General features: G+C 46.2%; 1 protein-coding gene across 1 annotated transcript; it reads left to right on the top strand.

The window, feature by feature from the left end:
• On the top strand, positions 1–2,444 carry LOC125547728 (LEAF RUST 10 DISEASE-RESISTANCE LOCUS RECEPTOR-LIKE PROTEIN KINASE-like 2.1). The gene is made up of 4 exons (XM_048711524.1): positions 1–809; positions 1,003–1,460; positions 1,664–1,672; positions 1,765–2,444. The coding sequence occupies exons 1-4, from the start codon at positions 27–29 to the stop codon at positions 2,381–2,383; spliced, it is 1,869 nt and encodes a 622-aa protein (XP_048567481.1). The 5' UTR covers positions 1–26; the 3' UTR covers positions 2,384–2,444.
• The last annotated feature ends 21,519 nt before the right edge of the window (positions 2,445–23,963 follow it).

Genomic DNA, 23,963 nt, shown 5'->3' with positions numbered 1-23,963 from the left:
ACGAAAGAAATATCCAAAATTCAGGCATGCATCCCAGCTCGTTGCTACTCCTAACAATCTTACCAATCTTGTCCACCTTGCATCCGCCGGCAGCCGCCGCCAATGGCACCGCCCAAGACGCAGGCTGCCCGCCGGTGACATGCGGGAACCTCACCTTGGCGTACCCGTTCTGGCTGGCCGGCCAAGACAGGTTCTCCTGCGGCCCACCGGCGTTCCAGCTCACCTGCAACGACTCCACGGCCGGCGCTTTCGTGGGCACCTCCTACATGAATGTCCTTGACATCGACTACGGCAACCGCTCCCTCGTCGTCGTCCACGTCCTCGTGGCCGCCGATGTCGCGTGCAACATCTTGTTCAACGTGTCCTCGGCCTTCGCCATCACCGACAGGTTCAGCATCAGCCGCAGGAACAGGGAGCTCTACGTGCTGTACAGCTGCAAGGAGAGGCGTCCGCCGCCTGGTGCTGCCCCGGTGACCAACTGCAGTCCCAACACCAGAGGCATGTACGTGTACCTCGGGGGAAACTACGGCATGGGCCAGCCCCCGGCGAATGAAGGGAGCAGCGAGACCGCCATATTTCCGGTGCTCGGGGCGGCGCCGGCAGGCATGACGGCGGCCAATTATAGACAGCTCATAAAGGGCGGGTTCTTGTTGGAGTGGGAGCCCGTCGGCGATTGCAATGCCTGCAAGGCGAGCGGTGGGCGGTGCCGCTATGATGCCAACACATCAGCGTTCACGTGCCTTTGCTCAGACGTTAGCATGCACCAGTCGACCTGTGGTAAGCTGTCTGCCATGCGATGCATATTTCCTGTCAGAATATGCAATACCATCACTATATTGATAATCTGTTCATCTTCATGCAGATACTAAACACAACAGAAAGTTCACTTTGATAGGTAAGGTTTATAGTATATACATAATGTTTTAAGCTGCTTCATGTTCAGTTGCTCACATCTAATTGTACCTCTTCTGCACTTTCAGTTTTGCTGTCTGCTGCGGCTAGCTTTTCGCCTGTCTTGCTTGTCTGATGTACCGCCAGAAGAAAAATATCAGATCAGCAATCTTCAGAATTTACTCTAGCAATACATCAAATATCGACGAAATGCTAAGAAAATGTGAATCGCTTGCCCTGAAGAGGTACAAGTACTCACAGCTGAAGAAAATAACAAGATCATTCAAGGATGAGCTAGGAGAAGGTGGATATGGTGTGGTACACAAGGGAAGCCTGCAAGATGGCAGAATGGTTGCAGTGAAGCTACTGAAAGGATCAAAAGGCAATGGAGAAGATTTTCTGAATGAAGTTATGAGCATCGGCCGGACTTCTCATGTTAACATTGTCAGTCTGCTCGGTTTTTGTTTAGATGGATCTCACCGAGCACTTGTATACGAGTACATGTCCAATGGTTCTTTGCAGAAGCACATTTATTCAGAGAGTTCCAAAGAAGCCATCGGATGGGGGATGTTCCCTCGAGCCTCCTTTGCGCCGCCTTCCTCATAGAAGCCGCTGGGTTGACCCCGAAGGCCGAAAGAAGCGCGCATTCGCGCTACCAGAGAGCGCATAGAGGGTTTGGAGGAGAGGCAGGAAGCGCTGCGGGTGGAGCAGCAAGTGCTCTTTATTCGTCTAGCATCTCGCTAGAATAGAAGAGTCCGTAGACTCTTTTTAGTTTTCTAAGGTTGGTTTAAATTCAATAAGTGTCTGGAGACATTTGTTTTCATGTCAGGTGTTCTTTGTCTTAGTTTGATTCCGATCTACTCCTATGCTAAGTTTTGCGATCGGTATCGCACAAGGGTTGGAGTATCTACACCAGGGTTGCAACACCTGCATCATCCATTTCGATATCAAGCCGAACAACATCCTTCTAGATGATGAGTTATGTCCCAAAATTGCAGACTTTGGTATGGCAAAGCTATGCCACCTCAAGGAGAGCGTCCTTTCAATGGCCGAAGCAAGAGGGACGGTTGGTTTCATCACACCAGAAGTGTTCTCTAGAGGCTTTGGACTCGTCTCGACAAAGTCTGATGTTTACAGCTACGGGATGATGCTCCTAGAAATGGTCCAAGGGAACAATGATCAGAAAGGAAAGGCAGACAGCTCTAGTGAAACATTTTTTCCACATTGGGTTTGGGATAATTTGGCGAGGGAGTTGCATGGATCCGAAGCCAAATATGGAACTGAAGAAATCGTAAGAAGGATGACCTTGGTTGGATTGTGGTGCATACAGATGAACCCTGAAAGCCGCCCATCCATGAGCAGGGTTATAGAGATGTTGGAGAGGAGCATGGGTGAACTGGAGATGCCGCCACGGCCGTTCCTCTTCTCTCCGGTGCACTCGACAACAGCTTCATCCTATGCATCTGCCCAAGTTATGATGTCTTCACCATGATGTGCATTAGGCTCTGGTGGACGCTGAAACAATATTTGTCAAAACCATTAGCAGCAGTGTACATGTAATTCTTGTCAGGCTTACGGTTTTAACCTCCTAGTAATTTTTCATATCTAGATATTTTAGAATGTAATTACTGTCCTGTAGAGTTGCCTTTCCAACAGTTGGGTTGCCTTGCAACTGTTGCTGACCAGTTGCAGCAACCAAACGTGTTGGCTCAGAGAAAAATAAGCATGGCCAAAATAGTCCGCGTTCCTGTTCTCACCCACCACGGGCACATGACACAACCCAGAAGCAACTCAGCTTACATGTCATCTTCTCAATGGCCTTCCCGTCATTGTTAGCAGTCCCTGTTGGTAGCAAGAGCTTTCATGGTTACGGCCTTGAGCTGCAAACCGGGCAGACGCGGGGACCTGGCCATGCATCCCATACCTGTTCTCACTGCCCGTAGGCGGTATGCAGCACGTCAACCGAAACTAGAGGTCCTCAACCATCAACCGAAGCAGCACATCTGATAAATTCAGCAAACATTAAGACTCTCAAGAAAACCAGCGAATTTTCTTTTGAAGCCATTATCATGTAACTAATATTTTTTGCACATGTGAATCATAGGAGGAGACGAGGACTAGATGCAGACAAAGACTTGACTGACTTAGACAGAGCCATCTATATAGATTGCAGTCAGATCATACCGTGGACTAAGTTAGGAAACAGGAATGATAGGTTAGCCAAGTACTCTGGCTAATGCCGTATTCGATCGACCCTGTGTCCTCCAGACCTCCCTGCAGTTCATCGCCAGCCAGGTTGGTGTTGTTGGGTTGCTCGGCCAAAACATGCGGCGCGGCGGTGTAACCATCTCAGAGGTGAACATGGGTGAATTAGAGATGCCGCCCCGGCCGTTTCTCTGTTCCAAAATGGCAGATCAAATTTTAGTCCAAAAATAGCAGATTTTTGTTTAGCAAAACTGTGCCACCTCAAGGATAGCATCCTCTCTGTTGCTGAAGCGAGAGGTACCATTGGATTCATTGCTCCCAGAATTATTCTCTAGAGGTTTTGGTGTCGTTTCAACAAAGTGAGATGTTTATAGCTATGGAATGATGCTTCTAGAAATGGTAGGGGGGCGAATAAACGAAGAAAAGGATAATACAGAGAGCTCAAGTGATGCCTATTTTCCAAACTGGATTTATGACAGTATAGCAGAACATGTACAAAGTTGTGAAGTCATGTGCGACTGTGAAGAGACCATGAGAATGATGACCTTAGTTGGCCTGTGGCGCATACAAACTAACCCCAGAAACCGTCCTACGATGAGCAAGGTGATTGTTATCATATTTTGGAAAAGAGCACCAACGAATTGGAGATGCCACCGAAGCGGTTCCTTTCATGTCCCTTGGTCCCGTCACATTAGTCGTCTCATAAGATGTTCTGCACCCCCTGCTCTGCTACCATAGCCAAAAGTAGGATGAAGTGGATAAATGTAAATTTGTATTGCCACTGCATTGACCATTATGATAAAAGATGTTTGGGTGATTTATGTGTTTGGTATTCCAACTTTCAAATGGCACCTAACTAGTATATTGTATAAGTCAGGGACAAACAGCTACACCTCCAAGAAGCAATAAGCGTCGTTGCGGCCCTATATTCTGATGATGACCTGATGACCGAAGAGGTGATTTTCAAGACCATGGTTCGGCCGAACCCATGGTCCACACCCTACGATTTACATTCCCTCCACATCTAGATCTGTGCCACCGTTTGAATTCAATATTCCTGGTTAAGCCTTAAACGTTCCAAGCCCACACTAAGCATGGTAGCACTTGAAGCCGTGGGCTGGCACACGTCTCAAAGCACCGTAGCACTTGAAGCCGTGGATGTTGCTCAACAAAAAAACTTGAGCCGTGGATTAAAAAACATTGTTCTATTGAGCGTTGTCATTATTGTTTATCTGACAAACACTGACATATTAATACAGGCGAAAAACCTGTAAAAAATAGACAGCAAATTTCAGAGTTTTGTTCTGCAGTTTTTATATAAAAGCTAAAAAAGACTCACAAACAAGTAGATATGTGAACGTGTGAAAATGTAAACATACTGCATATCTTCGCAAACACAAACACGTAAACCACCTCCGTCATCTCTTTTGACTGACTGAATAAAATTACTTATTGATAGTTCTGACAATTTACAAGCGAAAGATCCAAATAGGCCATGCAGACTCATCCTGCCTCGATGCCTCTTTTTTTTTTCTAGAAGAGTACTTCCTCCGTCCGAAAATATTTTCTTAGAAATGGTTATATCTAGACTTACTTTAGTTATAGATACATCCATTTTATTCATTTTTGGGACAAGTATTTCCGAACGAAGAGAGTAATAAACCGTTGGATACTACTAGTATTACAAAGTGAGCATCCTAGAAAATATACACATTACCATGTTAAACTAGAGCATCCTAGTTATATGCCCATTTTACAAAGTAAGAACACAGCACTGGTATGAATGGGAAAATGTACTCCATGCATGTAGTTGGGAGAGAGCAAGCAATAAACAATACAGTGAACAGTGTTTTGTAGTACATGAAGACAGTGTTACATGCAACATGAATATTTTATTGTCTATAATGTGAGCATAGGCTTATTTAGCAATGTAGGGCTCATGATATTCGTTAAATTATGGGCGCCAATGCATAGCTATGCCCGCCATCTTCCTAAACAGTTGGCGCTATGCAATATCTTATATCACTATGCACAGATCCCTATTCATATTTTCCAGAGATCAACGACATTGAGCATAGGTTCGGATGAACCATGGTCTAGAACAATATTTATGCTGACGACCCTGCAAAATTCAGTTCAGTAATCTAGATGCATCGCTGTGAAGCTAAACATTTGATATATTATTATGTATATATAATCAACAGATCATCATACAAAATTAATAACCACCAAAATCTCACAATAAAGCTAGAAAAATTAACCGGGGGAAAAGCCGAAGGAGCGTTCCCCTCCTTTGCTGCTCTCTGCGACCACCCAATCAATGGCACTGCCATTGTCCTTATCGGGCGCACGGCCCCGCCGGCTACCACTGCCCTGCCCCGCCGTTACTCTCCGTCGACATCATCGCCGTGGCCCTGCATTTCCCGCCCTCACCACCGCGGCCCGCCGCGTTTGCTCGGCGATCTGCGCCGTGGTTGTGGCAGACCACACGATCACTCGGCGGGAGCTGGGAGGGGCCGACGGCTCTTCACTACGCGGGCCACGGAGGCGCCTGCGGGATGCGGCGACGCCGACAAAGGAGGTAGCACGGTGAGCTAGCATGGCAAATCGAGGCATGACAGATCAGCCGCCATGCGCGCCTTCAGAATGGCCGAGCGGGTGACTTCATGTGCGCGCATGGTCCATGGGCCACAGGTGCTGCCGGTGAACGAACGGTTGCTAAAAAAAGCCGATGAACGAACGGCAGTGCACTGTGAGCGGTCACATCCAACGGCACATCAATTGCCGACCGAGCCAAGACTTGTCCCCTAGTTCTTTTAGGCCAACTCCAACGCGTGACACCATCATGTCGGCGCTTCTCCATTTGGGTCTAAACGGACAGATGGCTTAGCCCAACGCGCAGCTGCATCCGCATTTTATGTCCGTTTAGCGTCCGGCCCGCCCTATTTCCGGCGCAAACATGCGCCCGGTTTGCGTCCACACGGACGCCGAACGGACCGGCACGTGCTTGCTCCTCGCCCGCCTCGGGGACGCGTGGAGGCCGTCCACCTACCTCCGTCGCCCAACATTAATACGCACGCGTGGCGGCACCCAGCTGTCATTCACACGGGCGAAGGGTTGCCGTCCTTCTTAATGTGAAAGCCGTGGACTGACCAGTCCACAACTTCCACTTCCTGGCCGGCCTGCCTCCTCGAGCCCCGACACAAGCAAACCGGCGACACCTTCTCCGTCCCCGTCCCCGTCCTTGCCACCGCCGCCACCCATGACCAAGGAGGAGGAGGCCCGCCTCATGAGGCGGGTCATGGAGGACTCCATGGCCACCCATGAGGAGCGGCAATGGGATGGCCTGGAGATCGCGCTGGCCCTCTCTGCGGCTGGCGACGTGGCCATCCCGGAGCTGGATCTTGACGTCAAGGAGGAGGTGCGGGAGGAGGAGGTCCTGGAGGAGCCATCTGTCGCTGTGTGGAACCCTCGTCTTACGGGCCTGCGGTGGAGCTGGTCATGCACAACGCCGGAGATGGCCGAGTCGATGGACGTCGGCCCATGGTCAGCCACACCGCCGCGGTCACCAGAGCAGGAGCAGGAGCCACGGGAGGAGGTGGTGCAGGCGCCGCTGGCACCTACGATCTATCAGGGGCCGTCAGCACACCTTTGGCAGCCACCTCCCTACGTCGACCTCACCAGCGACGACGATGAGTAGAATGACGGCTCCTCAAGACGACGGCAGACACCGGCGACGTGCCTATTTCTAGTTTTTTATGTCTTTTTTTATGTTTTAATTTAATTAAGACATGTGTTGAACTTCGGTACTATGGATGTGTGGACATTCATATTATTTCCTAGTTTATTTATGTTATTTTTGGGAGAAAAATCAAAGTCCACAAATCCGGACGGTTTGGGACGAGGCGTGTCGGTTGGGTACGTCGATGACCGCACGACCACAAGCAGACAAGCGTGTCCGTTTTCCTGCACCAAACGGACAAAAAGCGGAGAAAACGAATGTCCATTTAAAATCGTGCGTTGGAGTTGGCCTTAGAAAAGTGGTTACTCGGCCGGTCAAAGCCTTTTGAAGATTAGTCAAAGTCTTTTCGGGCTCCCAGGATGCATGGACTCACTACCACTCATTCTCCAGCTTAGTTCAACCTCTCCACAGCTTTCACAGACAAATTCCAAATCTTGCGTGAGCGCACCCGGGCGCACCTTTGGCCCACCATGACCCGAAAAACTCTACCCGGATCGAAATCTAGTCTCACTTCACTTCGCCCCGCTCCGCTCCCCTTTTCTCCAATCCGTCAACTTCCGATCCTTGGCGATCATGTCCAGCACCGGTAGCCACTCCAGCAGTGCCGGTGCTCTAACATCACTTGGAGACGGGAAGATCTTGTGGTGCGCCAGGACCCTCGGACCCCTATCCATCATCGGACCGAACCGATAGACCCAGTCACCAACTTAAATCTCGTACTTGACAACACTGCTTCGGCACACTCGAATACTTTGTTTGACCACATGCATGTCCATCAGTGTCTTGGTCTATCGATGTGTCATGTGCTTACCGCACGCCTCACCTCTACAACACGTCGAGCTTCTGTTGTCCAGGTCGAATCTCCAGGGTCCTGAACTCACACGACTAAAACCCCACAACATAGAATCACCGATCATCGATACCGAGTATCACGTCTTCATCGAACCACAGTCCCCAGTTCAAACCACGTGTCACAAGCTGGTGCCCAGCGGTCTGACGATGGTGGTTAAGGGCCGACCCTTGATCTCTCATATGGTTGAAGGGCCGTCAAGATGTGTCAGTATGTGCAATGCACTTTTACGCAATGCATCCCGGCATCCGAAAATGATGATGGCAGCAACCATTAATCAATGAGATTGCAAGCTTCGCTCGGTCCGCCTAATTGTTGTGAGCAAGCTATGGACGCAACAGACATAAAGAGGTACTGCATGGAGAACTGACAAGACATGCATGGGATATTTGTCATCTGTATAGCCGTTTACAACACAAACTCTATCAATACAAATTTAGAAGGCCCGAACTACAAATGAATACATAGGCTCTTATCAGCTCAAATTCATAATCGCTGAATGTGGAAAGGACATAATTTTGTGGGCAAGAAAAATTGTGAATATTTTCCAAAAAATTGGTGTATATAATCACGAGGGCAAGAGTTTTTTTGTCCCCGTGACTGATCCAAATTAAATATAATATAGTGCAAGGGAAAGAGTTTATTTGCTCCCATGACTAATAAAATTAAATAGAACATAGTGCAAGGGCAATAAATCTACAATATACACCGGACCTCACATGAGAGGAACACTAACCTCACCGCCCCCAGGAGACGGTAAGAATCTACACTGAACCTCCGTCTACTATGTCTAGATGGATGAATTCGAGGAGGATCGAAACCCGAAAGACAAACTCGGAGAAGAAATGTCGTCATCCGCCCAAGCGCCGCACCCGCATGGACTAAAATACTCCAACATAACTACCAGCCGGAGCAAAGACACTGGGATTTCCCTCCTCGCCACAGGTTGCATGAGCGTCAGGCGGAGGGGAGGCCAATCCAGGCGCTCAACGATGAAGCCTGGGGAGGAGAGTTTCCCCTGGCCGTCAAGGGATAGAGGAGGAAAAGCTAACGTGCTACGTATGCCAAAAATCAACTCCTTACAGAAACTAGTTTTCGGAAGCTTAAATTTTGATTTCCTTTTTGGTTTACTGGTTTTCTTTTAGGTTTTCCCCTTTTTTGTATTTAACTTTTTTAAAGCATGATCTTTTTAGTTTTTACAAGTTTCTCTAAATTTGCGTTTTCTAAATCCACATCCTTCTCAAATTCCTGAACTTTTCTAAAAAAAATATTTACTTTTTAAAATACGGAAATTTTTAAAATTCATGGGAAAAATTAAACCTTTTGAAAATCTGCAAACATTTTTCATATTCATTAATGTCATTGAAAGTTTATAAACTAGTCAGGACTTTTTAAAAGTTCAGTGAACATTTTCGTAGATTTTAATGTTTGATTTCTTTCAAGGTCATGAAATTTTAAAATTCAGGACTTTATTGAATTCTGTAAACATTTTGCATTAAAAACCGCTAATCCGGGAAAAACCTAACGAACGAGAGAGGAGAGCAACTAGTTAACGAGCGCTTCTTCGAGAGTCTCGCCACGATCAGCGTCACTTGGCATGCTCCCAGCCGCCCTGCCACGTGTCGCGCTCTGGACGCTTCCTCCAGATTATGTTTTTTTTTATTTTTTCGCACGCGTTTTCAGCTTTTTAAACGTTTTTTCAGGTTTTTTTTTATGTTTCGATTTTCCACAGGTCTTCCTGAACTTTTGGAAAAAAATTGAGTGAAAAAACATGTTTCTATTTTTTTCTCTTTCGCGAGAGTCACGATTTTGCTTCCGCGAGAGCCACCGTTTTGCTTTCATGAGAGTCACGGCCGTGCCTCTCCGAAACAGATAAAAATGCGCTTTCTATTTTTTTCCTTCCGCGAGAACCACGGCTTTGCTTTTGAGAGAGGCACGGTTGTACTTTCATGAGAGTCACGGCCATGCCCCTCGGAATCGAAAAAAACATGTTTTCTATTTTTTTTCCTGCTTTGCTTCCGCGAGAGGCACGGTTGTGCTTTCACGAGAAGCACGCCCGCGCCTTTCCGAAACGAAAAAGAACGCGTTTTCTTCTTTTTTTTCTTTCGCGAGAGGCACTGTTTTGCTTCCGCGAGAGGCATGGTTGTGCTTTCGCGAAAGGCACGGCCGTGCCACCTCGGAAACGAAAAAAATGTGTTTTTTCTTCTTTTTCTTTTCCTTTCGCGAGAGGCATGGTTTTGCTTCCACGAGAGGCACGATTGTGATTTCGCGAGAGGCACGGGCGTGCCTCTTCCTGAAAGGGAAAAACACGTATTCCCAGTTTGATTTTTTTGTCCGGTTTTTTCGTGAAACAAAAAATTTGTCAAAACCTATCAATGTGGGATCTCGTTTTGAAAATCTTGACGTGAGTAATCCAATGGTGATAACGGTTCGAGATTTAGACCCATGGTTAAAAAGATAAAACGTTTTGAATAAACGAATCTAAAAAAAAAGAAAACGCGTCACTTGTCGTAACGTAACCTGAGGAGGTGAGAGTGATTTTTACAATGAGTGCTTCTTAACTATTTCCAGGAGAGAGAGGAAGCGGCCGAGCGACGGAGGCGAGCAAGCACGTTAATAGGTTCGTGCCCAAGCCCAAGGCCCGAAAGTTGGCCTGCCCACTTGGAGAAAGACGGGGGGGTCGATGCGTGGAGGAAATCACTTCGCGTCGGAGAGGGAGAGAAGGAAACCCTAGCCTAGCCGCCTTCCTCTTGCTCGTCCGGATCTGCCTGGTTGGTGGTGGCATGGCGATGCGCACGATGGCCGCGAGCCTGAAGCAGAAGCTCTCGGTCGCCGTCCAGTGGGTGTTCGCGTCTTCTTGGGCTTCGGTTCGCTCCACATCTGGATCTTCTACCGCAGTCTTATCGTAGTCTTTGGTTGATCCAATCGATCGATTCACCGTGCTGCGTTGCGCGATTGGTACCGCACAAGCCGATCTATATATCCTTGTCTTTGCCTGTCGGCGCGAATTTGTTTGCATGATCATAGATTCTTGGTAGTCACTGCGTGCTTTGTAACTTTGTTGGTTAAAGTTTCGGCATTCAGCTTCGATTTTTGAACCTCAAAGCAAAAAACCTTGCCGATGGCCACCACTCGTCGAACCAGGCTCTAGGACATGTGTCCTCCAGGATCCCTCTTGTTACGAGCAATATAGTTTTTTTAAATGAAATTAGCGATACAGTTTCAGTTCCCTGAATGTTCTTGTACAAGTATTAGAGATTGATACAATGATGGAGATTGGGGGTACATAGTCCCTGCTTATGTTGGTTGAATTTTTAACATTAACTGGCAATTTTGCAAGTGTTGAAAACCAAAATTTTACAAATAAATACCACTTCATCAAAAAAGAGCATCTCATGCTTGTTTTCGGTATCACCATCTGTTGTCCAGGATCCCTCTTTTGCTTGAAGCAGACAGATTGCCTTGATTGCCCTATTTCGCAATATAGAGTTTTAGACAAACCTAGCAATATGGGTTCAGCTACTACGTTGCTGGTTAATTCTGTACGAAACCTTCAGCATACATTAGGTACCATCCCAGCTCTAACGATTTGTATCAATTGCTGGTAGGCAACCTCCAGCAACCCTCCTACCGCCATCAACGGCCTTGATCCAGAATTACGGTAAGACACTAAACACGGTAGATTGATTCATTCATGATAGTATTGGTCCTAACCCTCCGTCCTTTACCCCTATTGAAGCCAGAGGGTGCTCAACGAAGTCGTGAAGATAATCAAGAGGAAGCGCAGGAAGGACCTCTTGGCCGCTGGTGCTGGCGTTAGTTGTGGAGGGATTCTCACGTCATATACATTTTATCAACTCAGCAGTTGAAGTGATGACTGGCTCACCAAGTGAACTGATGAATGGAAATCTATCCTGCACTGCATGTTTAACTATCTATCCTGCACTACATATTTTAGTAGCCAGTTGTATGATTCCTGTCATGTCTTATGTGAGAGCACTCAATATAAGAGGAGGGTTCTAAGTTCTGTGGAAGTGATGACCATCTATAAGTTCTGCGAAAAGGTTCGACGACATGTAATAGCACTCGTATATTTGTATGGTATCTATATGTAAGCTTGTGATTAATCTGTTGTGGCATCTTGGTGATGTGCAATTGCACTGTGTTTGTGTGTTGTGTAATAATTGTTTCTTGTTGAACTGGCTTAGAACTTTTTGTCATGGGTTCTACTGGCATTACTTTTCGTTCTGATGGTCTGAATGACTTGCTGTGTGAACCGACCTATGCTGCTTTTGATTGCAATTTGTTCTTTCATTGAAGTTAAGTGAAGGCTCTGAGAAATTTTTGTTTGCATTCTCTGAATGACTATTGTTTGTATGTAGTTCCACTCCAGTAGACGCTGAGATAAACTGAGAATGGGGGAAAAAACTTTCTGACTCTTCCTGCTCGCAGGCGGTGCCCGCTATGACTCTCATGAGTGGCTTTACCGCAGCTGTCGAGCCTTCAAATTTTGAAAATAACAAGCAGCCCAAATCCAAGAAGGAAACTAATTCAGTTCTTCCGGGATTGCTGTATATTTTTTGGGTATCTTAATACAAACTTTGCATTGACACCGCGATCACATGGACAACGTTTATATGTTCTTTTGAAGTTCACCTGACAAAATAAACATTCTTATATTTGATTCCATTTTTACTATACAATAGACTAACTGGGCTATGCCCATACTGTGGAGAAGTTCATCCCGTCGATTGTTATTTGTTTTGTGGCATTTTTTTTTATACAATTATGATTTTTTTTGTGTGCTGCTTGAAATTCACATTGCATCCTCAAAAGATAATAGATGGGTTTGCAATTCTGCTTTTGTTTATAGAGAAGGGGTCATCTTAGAGTATGAATTCAATATAAGTTGATGTTCACTCTGTTTGTGATCTATTTCTTTTGTCCTAATTTTTTTCGTTTCTTGTTACTACATTACATACTTGTGGGAGTTTAGATGTGACATCCTTAAAAAATATCTAGATGTGAATTAGACAAACTGTGTATTATACTTGTATAAATTTATTTTCAATTGCACGCTTACTAATAGTATCAGACATAGAGCCTAAAAGGCCCTCAAAAGAAAAAGAAAAACATAGATCCTAAATGCCTGCGCCTCAAGCCTCTCTAACCGCAACTCGCTCGGCCCGTTCACCCGGGCGTGTGACGGCGATGTGTGCGTGACTGCTGGTGGGAGTGGGACGAGCAGCGGTCCTCACTATACAATTGTATGAACGCCGACCGGCCAGCATCCGGTAGACGCGGCCATCAACGCCATCCCGTCGCGCACGCGTGACGCTGTGCTGTGACACTCATGCCTCTTGCTTGGGGCATGTGCACCTCACGCCTTGATCTCCTCAATCAGAGGCCCTGAAGCTGATAGATCTTTTTCTGGAACACTCAACATGGCTGCCGGTCCCTTGGTGTCGACCTCCAAATGTGGCCGCTGGATACCTGTTTGCATGGCAGGGAGCACCGCCTTACGGCTGGCCATGAGCTCGGCTAGTTCAGGGTCAAATACTCCAGGGAAAATATAGCAAGACGCACCTCTAAAAGCTCCGTCGTGGTCACGAAGAACGGCTCCGTCAGTCGTCAGAATTCGCTTTGGTCCACCCCTGCTCTGGCGGACTCCAACGCTGGACTAGTGTCATGCTTGGAATCTTGATCTTTCTCTCATGAGTAGCACGCCACTCCTGCAGATGTCAAACAACATCTTCCACCACGCTTCCAGTACGTTAGGCGTGTTGGTCTCGAGGTTTGGGCATGGGAAAGTTAGGCGCCATGCTTAGGCAGAACCGTGTGATCAGATGGTCTGCCAAGTCAAAGGCAGACCAGAGGATACAAGGCATCGGTACGACCGTACGAGGCAATCTCTTCAATTATTTCCATTTTTTACGGTAATGTTTGTGTCCGGTACGCCGGCTGAACCGTTTCGCCGGATGCACGCTGGCCTCTCGTTTAAAACAATCCAACAGCATCGATCGGTTCGTACATGGTGAACACGGTCCGGGCCGGGCTGGTCCCTGACCGAGCCGCCGTTTTGACCGGCCGGCGGCGGTTCGGACCGGACCAGACCGACCAGCCTGGCGGTTCTGTTCTCAGGGACCGGACCGGCGACGGCGAAGCTCGGGCCGGACCGAGCGGACCGGCCAACCATCACTGGCGGCAACGTGCGAGGGTGCAGCGGCGAGGTCAGAGGTGGGCGCGGGTGCTGTGGCGGGGTTGACGACGTGCGCGAGCGCTGGCGGCGAGGTGGATGACGTGCGTAGGAAGTGCGCTGCGTGGTGGCAAAGGCGGGACTGTTTGTTCCTTAGCAGTTTTTTTGTTCCATGCAAGTAATTTAGCGCATGCGTGAGACCACGATTCTGTGTGTATGGGCCTTGCCGTGGTTGGCGGATCAATTCTGACGTGAACTTAGTCATGGAATGACACCGTGATTATCGGATCGAACCATGGATGTTTCCTTCCTTCTTTCAGTTTTCTGCATGTTCACTGAATAAAAGGAAACGGCTGCATGGGTTAGCGCATGAGGTCCTTCCCAGTGCTTCACCGTGGACGAGTGCTAAGCATGTCACATAAGCAAAAAAATGACATGACACAACATTTAAGAAGAGAAGAAAGTACTTTGGTGATCCCAAGAAGAACCAATGCCAAGCGCGAGAACCTAGGTAAACCACTTAAATAAAACAATTTGGCCAATGCATGAAAGACTTTAGATGCTAACTCATTAAATAAAGTGTGCTTAGCAATAACAAGTTAAGCACCTATGCATTAAGGAGTTGAGTTGCTAAGGTATTTAATGCACTTAGCACCTCATCTAAGTATCTTTGCATTGGAAGAGGTCTGATTATCGGATCGAACCCATTTCTCTCGCAAATAAAAGGAATGGCAGCAAGGAGTTGTTGTGGGAAGGCGCCTTAATTATCGGATCGAATGAATCCCGTTTATCTTGTTCTCTCTACCTTCCGTGGACTGATTAAAAGGAAAACAAAGCTGCAGGGCATGACTGCCTCTTGCCCATGCGCGTGACATGAGTTTTCTTCTCTGTTCGATCGAATAAAAGGAAACAAATCGAGGTGGGGCGCAGCCGCGTGGGAGAAGGACGTCAGGGTGGGCTCGCAGCGCGCGGATCTCACCGGCCAGACCATGGTGTCGCCGCGATGACGATGAACAGTCTACAACGTGCTTCGGTCCGCTCGGTCGGACCGGTCTAAATTCTGTAACCGGACCGGCCAATTACTTTTTTTGAGTGGTAAACCAAAGCTTTATTATGGCGATGCCGAACGGTTTACAGGAATAATAAACTGGTCATGGGGTACTCCCAGCCACAAATGGCGACCAACATCTAAAGAAGACGAAAATTTAGCTAAATTATGGGCATCAATGTTCCTCGCCCGACCTTCAAAAATAAACTCACAGCTTCTGAAACTCCTCGCGCTGGCACGAATCTCCTTAATAATGGCACTGTATGGGCCTTCAGTTCCGTTATTGATATCCGCCACCACAGTCTTGTTATCACATGCGATGATAATGTGCTCAACTGATAAATCCAAAGCTAGGTTCAGCGCTTCTCGACAAGCTAGCGCCTCTAGCGTCCCTGGGTCAGAAATATCTGAAAAGGCCATAGCCGACGACCCCAGATAGACGCCATTATGGTCTCGGCAGAGTGCCGCAGCTGCACCGCTCCTACCGTTCCTCGCCTGGCCTCCATCAACTTGTATCTTCGCAACTCCCACAACAGGGGCCAGCCATGTACTAGTACGCCTTCCTCCCGAGCTAGTCGCAGCCACATTTTGTGCAACATGCGCTGGGTCTTCAGAGAATCTAGTTCAGAGATGAAGCTAGTTATAAAAGCATGTGTAGCATGAGGGCTCTGCAGGACTCCCTCATGGATAGCTTTACGCCTTGCCGTCCATAATGCCCACAAAGTCACGACCAGTTTGACCATGCTAGCATGTGGTAAATCATTAAACATACAGAATAACCAGCGCTTAGCATCTTGCTCTGTAGAAGCCTGAATATAATCAGCAACGTCATCATCCACAAGGGCCCAGACACACCAGGCAACAGAGCACTACATCAGTGAATGCCGCCAGCTATCCTGCATCCCACATAGCTGACATTTGTCATCATCGGACATATGCCTCGTGTGTCGAACATCTTCGGTGGGAATGGAATGTTTAGCAAGCCTCCAAAGGAAATTTTTAACCTTCCCCGGCACTTGGACAGACCAAAGCGATGTCCAAGATTTGGCTTCTGCTTCGTAGTTAGACATGCCTGCATTACCCTCAAGCCAATCCTCCCTTCGCCTTTTAGTGTCTGCTAACATTCGGTACGCTGAACGGACTGTGAAATTACCATTCCTTTCTAAGCTCCATGCCCAGAAATCATCCATCCGTGAGGTGCACAAGGGGATAGACAGTATAGCATTAGTATCTGCTGCCAAGAAAGTTTGGTCCAGTGTTGCTCTATTCCATGTGGCTGATGTGTTATCGATTAGTTCACTCACCAGAGTCGGTGGGTTGGCCGAGAGGCATGCCAAAGGTCGCATAGTAGCGTATCTTGGGATCCAGTTGTTGGCCCATATCCTCATAGCTGATCCATCCCCAATCCTCCTGATAATGCCTTGACAAAGCACATCCCTTCCTTCTAAAACTGCTCGCCATACTTGCGACGGCCTGCTCCCCAGCTCAGCTGTAAGAATTGTGCCATTTGGAAAGCCCGCTCCTGAACGGGACACGAGCGGGCCGAAAAGCCCGCTCGCTCCGTCCAGCCTGGCGCACATCAGAGGATCCACACGAGGACCCGCATGCTACAGACTTTCTTCCTCCTCTGGCTACCCCCCAACCGTCCTTCCCTACTCCGGCTAACCCACCGCCCACACCTCCAGATCCCGGCGCTGCATGCTGCCACGGACGCGCTGCCACCTATGTGAAGCACACACAGACGGGGGTTGATTCGAGCTGGTCTCGGAGAGGAGAGATGACGGAGGTGGTGGCGGATGCAGGGGTCGGCGGCGGATGCAGCGGTAGTCGCAGGTGCGGCGACAAGTCTGTACTTGCATGAAGGTGGCCCGACGCTGTCGCCGGCGACCAGCGCCGCAAAAAAGTGAGAGGGTGCTGCTACTAGCGACCGGGGGGGGGGGGGGGGGGGGGGGGGGGGCGGAGGAGCAACGATGATGGTGAACCTGAGCCGCATGTTCTTTTGCTGCAACCGGCGATAGAAGAAGCTACTACCGAATAATTTTTTGCTACATTCATTTACGACTTAGATGCGACCAGCGATGGCAAGGACGACATTTTTGCTTCATCCGTCTCAATTTTTTGCTACTACCGAATAATTTTGGCTACATCCATTCTCGAGGCCATGATGCTTTACAACTTAGATGCGACCGGCGACGGCGAGGACTTTTTTATGCAACCGGTGTCTTCATTTGCTACAACCATTTAACAAGAAGCTTCAAAGCCACGACGGCCGGGCGGCAACAAATGCTACAAACCATGAACGGTAAAGGGCTACAACCATGAACAGTGAAAGCTGCAACATGCGACGAAAAAAGCTTCAACCAGTGAAAAGAAAAGTTTCAAATGTCGTCGCGCACCGACGAGGAAAGCTCTCTCTATCATCTGGTTAAAGCTTTTTTCATACAAGTTTGAAGCATTCTATGTCAACAGTTGTATCTCTCTCTGATTTGCTGTGCTGTTTGAAGCCTCGGTTGAAGCTTTTGCCATGGCGTGTGTGCCCCATAGGTGGGGGATGCTCGAGAGCATGGGTGAAGCTGGCGACGAGTTCGGCCGGCGAGGACTGAGCCCGCCACAAGGATAGTCGGCGAGGACGAACAGCGAGGACGACCGGCGAGAGGAGGCGATGGGAGAAGGATCGCTCAACGGGGTGCCGGGGTGGGGTGGGGTGGGGGGAGAACACCGCTGCATGTTGACTCGCATGCGAAGGTTGAAGGTTGAGGACGAGAGGGGATCTGACGGCTAAGGGGTGGGAAGATCTGACGGGCAGGGTGCGACCGGCCCAAATTTGGGCCGGCGCAGATCACTCGCCTTTTTTAGGAGTATATACCATTCCCTTATCTTGTCAAACAGATTTTCTACACAAGTCACAACCATAGCGAACAGGAGCCAGGAGGTATAGGCCAAAGAGGACAAGCCTTGGCTCGATGGTTGGGGTTCACAGTGGCCACCCAGCCTGCTCAAGATCGATCCATGGGATCGATGTGGGTGTCTCATCTATGATATTTTCCCCTTGCAGGTACCTCACATGTCTGCAGGACACGGATGATGATGTACCCGTTGTTCACGGGTTTGGATGTCTTCGAAATTTTCTCAACACGTGTCAAGTGTGTATAGGTTGTAGATTTTGGTTGGTACATAGCAGGTGTGTATAGTGGTGTGCGTGCGTGCATATGGTGTTTTATGTTGTGCGCATCTACTGGTCTATGACCATATCCATGTAACCGAGGCTCGAAAAAGAGGTATAAGCCAAAGAGGGGATACAACCAGATACCGTAAATGTCGTGCATGGTGATGAAACCGATTGCGAGACCAACGACGGGGCTGATCCCCACATGCACAATAGTACTAAGGCACATTGTGGTCCTCACACGGTTGCACCTGCCCCGTGCAACCGTGGGGGTATCAACGTTGTGCCGCTGCACACCCGTGCATAGTCCACCCCTCGTCCGGTATACGTGGAGGTAGCACTACACCGGATTTCTTATGTGCATCAATTCTTTTCGAGTCAGACAAAAACTCCTCTTTTAGTTTTTTTGAATAAAGGCCATATATTAATTAGCGCGAAACCATAAAAAACCACCCTTACAAGAGACTAAAACTAATTTAACCCTACCACCACCTCCCGTTGTCGAAGCATTGGGACCCCGCTACCTCATGTCGTCGGAGCAACCGACGAAGGGAGAGGGGCCCAGTCTCGCAAGGGAATATGAAGCCCACTCTTTTGAAGGAGTCAACTTATAATGATTGTGTTTGCTGGTTAAAGGATCTCAGTAATTGTCATGATGCTTCACCGAATCCCTACAATTCGTTTTGTAACACGGTAGACAATAGAGAAAAAACTGTTGTCAAAGCATTGGGGCCCCGCTACCTCATGTCGTCGGAGCGACATACGAAGGGAGAGGGGGCCGGTCTCGCAAGGGAATATGAAGCCCACTCTTTTGAAGGAGTCAACTTATAATCTTTGTGTTTGCTGGTCAAAGGATCTCAGAAATTGTCATGGTGCTTCACCGAATCCCTACAATTCGTTTTGTAACACAGTACACAATAGAGAAAAAAACTGTTGTGGAATGCTTGTAGCGAGTGTGCATGGACATGGTCATATATATTGTGGTTTGCATGTTTAATAGTGCTCCTACATCCGAAGTGAATAAAAAATTCCACTGAATTGCTGAAAAATGGGAGCATAGGGAAAGAAAACAAAAGCGCAACACTGTGGAAGCTTTCTTCGTTTTCCCAGCAAAAAAAGAAATCATTTCTAAACTTAGCAGGTGGGTTCAGTTTGATACAAAATATTCAAAAACATGTACCACGTCTACCGCAGTTTGGTTTTTATATTCACTGGAGGTACAAATCAACCTTGAACCGACATGTGAACACCAGCTTGATAGGAGGAACATTCAGGGCTACTCCGCTCTTTTGCAACAAAAAAGAAAACCTCTGTAATGAACACAAATGTTCTCGTAGGCCTATGCGGGCAAATTAACCAAATAATCCCCTGCCGCCAAGTTGTTGCAGGAGACACGCATGGGCGCTGCTCCGCTCGTTTTGAGGAAGCAAACGACGTTGTCAACATTGACCCAGGATCAAGTGGCTGGTCACGATTCATACCATTATGTTTTGCTTAAGTATGGGAAAAGTGATTCTATAACCAAGATCTTGTCCTCATACTATCTGGCTAGACTATTTAGTGGCTTTGTCCCAGATAATTGTTTTGATTACCACGTCTGTCCTAGCAGAAGCCACAAAAGAGTTTTCTTGTGGAAAAGGACCATATGTCCTGTCAAGTACTACATAGTTCCTCTCATGTAAAAGAAAAACTGGTGTTGATGTATTATTGAAAAGCAATAAGTTAATCATTAATGTACTATGGAAATGAGATAAGTTAGTTACCCCATGTTTCCAGGTACATTAATTGGATCCTCCATCTATATCTATGTAGGGCTTAATGCATTTTTCGAGACTCTCTTTGACTATTGATAAGGTTAATAGTGTATGAGATGTATAATATGAAAATTATATCATTGAAAGCTCCTTTCACGTACGAAATCGACTGTATGCTTTGTGTAACTTGCATGTCATAAATTATAGCTCTAATATGTGGTCAAAGTTATCCTCAAAAAGTACATGAGGCCCTATATATATGGATAGAGGGAGTATGGTTTGCTTTGTGAAGCCTTATGTTCTGCACATTCTTCTATACTCTGCAATTAGCAAACAAGTGATCCAAGCATTGTAATTTATGAAGAAATACATACTTGTAGAATTGGTGAAGCATCTTCTTCTTCCTCTGCAACTTCTTAATTTGCAGCTACATTCTGCATGTACTTGGTGTGCCTATTTTGTGATTTGGCATACCACATGTGGAACAATGCATGTTCACTCCATGCTTAGTACGTAATACGTTTAGCACCATTTTTTTCTTCTCTTTTGCGCCCTCTTCCTTTTCCTTCTTGATCTACTAACTTATTTATTTAATATACATCAATGAACTTCAACCCACTTATTTCCTCCTAGTGAGACCAGTCTCTCAGTGCACTAGGTTGTACCATGCCTAAAGGTAATTATCAACAGTGCAACAATTAAGCACCAACGTCACACGGCCAGTCCTCTAACATGCAACATGCAATTGCATGGCCACATGATATGCTAGAAAGTCGCCACCTTCTGCAATCACATGCCATCAAGCATATGTCAACAACATACTAAATAAGTTATGATATGTAAGTTATTTCCGGAGTGTGTGGTTTTTTTGCGTCACCAGCTGGAGGAGGCTGTGAGGATGTGTACCTTGGTAGCAGCCTTACGATGCGGTTGGGCTCGCCCTCATACCGGTGAAGGCCGCCCTCGATCCATTTGTTCCTCGCCTACATCAGGCGAATGCTAAGGCGAAATAGGGAATGTTGCACTTAGCGATAAGGTGGGCACTCCGTCGAGGAGGAGCTGCTTCAGTGGAAGGGTATTCATGTGTACTTATTGCTCATGCCATAGTGCAGTTGTTCTATTTTTAGATATTCTATATGGGTCATCAATCGTGTTTTTGTGTGTGGTGTACTTCATCCCATGTTGCATTTTGCAGTTTTCTTTCTCTCAAACTGCAGTCGTGCTACAGGGCCACTACTATACTTCTGTTGTAGTGTCGCTTGCTGAATGCATGCCGTAGCAACATTGTTACAATGTTCTAATGTTGCATTGTTGTGTTGCACTATTTAGATCTTCGGGTGGAGAGCAAATGATCTTATGGAGTGGAAGGCGTTTCCTCCTGAGCTTGCATTGGACATATGTCGCTTTGTGCTCTTGACATGTATTTATTGCATATTTTTTTACAAGATCAATGATGCTTCCTGTTTGACTATACGATAGTTGAATTATTGTAATATGTTTGTAGTTATTGCGGTGTCTTAGGGCCTGTTCAGATCCTCTCCAAATCCTGGCTCCACAAACTCCACGATCAAAGTTGGGCCGAATGTTTGAGCTCCAGGAAGCTGAATTGCAAAGCTCGACACTCCCTACATGCAAAAAGGAGAAGCGGTGCAAGCCCAACTTCGCAAAACTAAAGAGCTGGAGTTGTCTATATTTATATCAAAATGGCCAACGCTAAAGAAATTGATTCATCTAATCAATATGTTTTGTCATCTATCCCCTCGTGTCTCTAGCGAATCGATACGATCCTCTACTATTTCCCTCAACATTGATGGGCTGGTTTTAGCTAGCCCAAAGTGCTTCCAGACAGGCTAGAAACACCCCAGCTGGGTTGCCAGCCCAACATGCGCTGAGAGAAGCCGCAACTCATGTTGAACGCTCACTTATCGGCAGGAGGAGCCAGAAGCTAGTGAGAGAAGCAAGATTTGAAGATTTGGAGAAGTGTGGAGAGGTTCCGACCATGCCCTTAAGTTTCAATTAAACTTGGAGCACACATTTTGTTCCCCATGAAGAAGGGCTCCCCATCTTTGGGAGGTGCTTGAGTCTCCCTATCCCTAGTTCTAATCTAGTTTCCTAATCCATACTAAATGCTGTAAGAGATTGAGCGAGGCTATTGTTGTATGGTACTTTGGCGATAATTATTGATATATATTTTGGATGCTAAGCCATGCTAATTATTAGGCTCTAATTTATTATGACGTTTTATCACGTACTAACTATTATGATGTTGATTAGTATTTTGGATGTGGTATCTTTAGCATGAGGAATACTAGAAACCATTACAAGATATTATGTACTTGTGCTAAAACTATGTTGTTTGCTGCAACACATTTATAAAACATAATATAAAAAGAGTGGAACATATATGAATCACTCAATTCATTTCTTTTTAATCTGCATATACGATTTGCTAAAGTCAAACTTACGTAAATTTTGACCGAATTCACATTAGGAAATATCAACACTAAAGTTATACAATATGGAAATTAATTTTATGATTGATCTAATGATATTGATTTTGTGATGTGAATGTTGATATTTTTCCTATAAAGTTGGTTAAACTTTATGAAGTTTGACTTCAAACATATCTTATATGGGGAATAAAAAGAAAGAGAGTGATTACTCAAGTGGAAATAAATATGATACAAGTTTTAGAGAGGATCCCCGAATGGAGATATGGAGAATGCGGTATGAGGTGTTGTCGATGATTCTATAAGGCCCATTTTGGAATCCAAGTTTTCTTCCGAGTTATTTCTAGAAGTCCATGTTCTTGAAAAATGAATGACCAAATCCTTAAATTATGTTTCAAATATTGGGCAATATAGTGAATCATCTAAAAGGAACATATATATCCAACACTTGTATAGAGACCCAAACATCAATGTATCGTCTAAAAGTATATATTCATTTTCCTTGGTATTTCTCGTGATGCCATTTCAAGGGTTGTAAAACATCATCATGCATGGCCAAGAATAGGTATATTAAGCATTTGTATGTTCTTCTATGATATAGAGATGGTATGGTTTGACCATCTTCTCTGTATTCTTCTTAAGTGTGTCACATCTCTACAACAAGTGGACTCTTTTTGTTATCCTTGCAAAGTTTCATGGTTAATATTCATGTCTTCCAATATGCCTATCTTTTAGCATCAATGATATTATTCTTATTGATGTACTTTCACTATTAGACCACTCACATTGGTGTATAATACAGTGGCATCATGTAATCCCATGCAATGCTAACTAGGCATACTAATAACATGACATATCATTAGATGGGGAAAGAGAGAATAATAGTCTCATACCATGATATCGTATCATAATAAATGATGTGCTAGTAAGAGTCGTACAAAGTAATAAATAAGTTCATCTAAAATACCAACCTATGTTACTCCATCCGCCCGGATTTAAAGGACCAACGAGCCAGCATGCGTTCGCTCCTATTAGGCTGGCGTAGGTTTTCACCCGTCCGTTCGATGTTCTATTCGCTAATTGTAGGATGGGTGATTAGGGCACTCACAATGCATCTACTCTTAACTCGTTATCCTAGGTGGTGAAAAGTATTAGAGACAACCATCCCAATGCATTTTCTCTTGGGTGTTGTATCTAAGCGATGTTGCATTTAATTAGTTTGGGAACCATGTATGCATATCAACCTTGTGGCCTAGTTGTGGAGAGAACAAAAGGAGAAAAAAAAAGAAAATATGCCACACGAGATCAGAGTATTTAATTATGTTGCATAGAAGGAAAGAAAAGCTAAGAGTTGTATCTGCACTAACATATAACTCCCCTCTCTCTGCTCTTTAAATATAGTGCCACATCAATATTTTGTCTATGATACCATGCTAAGAGATAAGCATCGGGAATGCCCTTAAATCTTGTAGTCTATGCAGCCCCTTTCCCACGTGCATATGCGTTTTCCATTATCTTCTGCCGAGAACAAAACCGTGGATGCATGTGAGAGCTCTGATTGTCCTTCCAGTGCACGTAGTGGAAATAACTACTCATGCATGCCATATGATTATACTTTGTTGCATGCAAGTAATTAGGAAGTGACTTTTAGAGTATTTGGG

The sequence above is a fragment of the Triticum urartu genome, chromosome 3, assembly GCF_003073215.2.
Source record: "Triticum urartu cultivar G1812 chromosome 3, Tu2.1, whole genome shotgun sequence".
In the NCBI taxonomy this organism is placed as follows: domain Eukaryota; kingdom Viridiplantae; phylum Streptophyta; class Magnoliopsida; order Poales; family Poaceae; genus Triticum; species Triticum urartu.
Note: the sequence above shows the minus strand (reverse complement) of the source record. Positions and strands in the feature narration are given on the sequence as shown.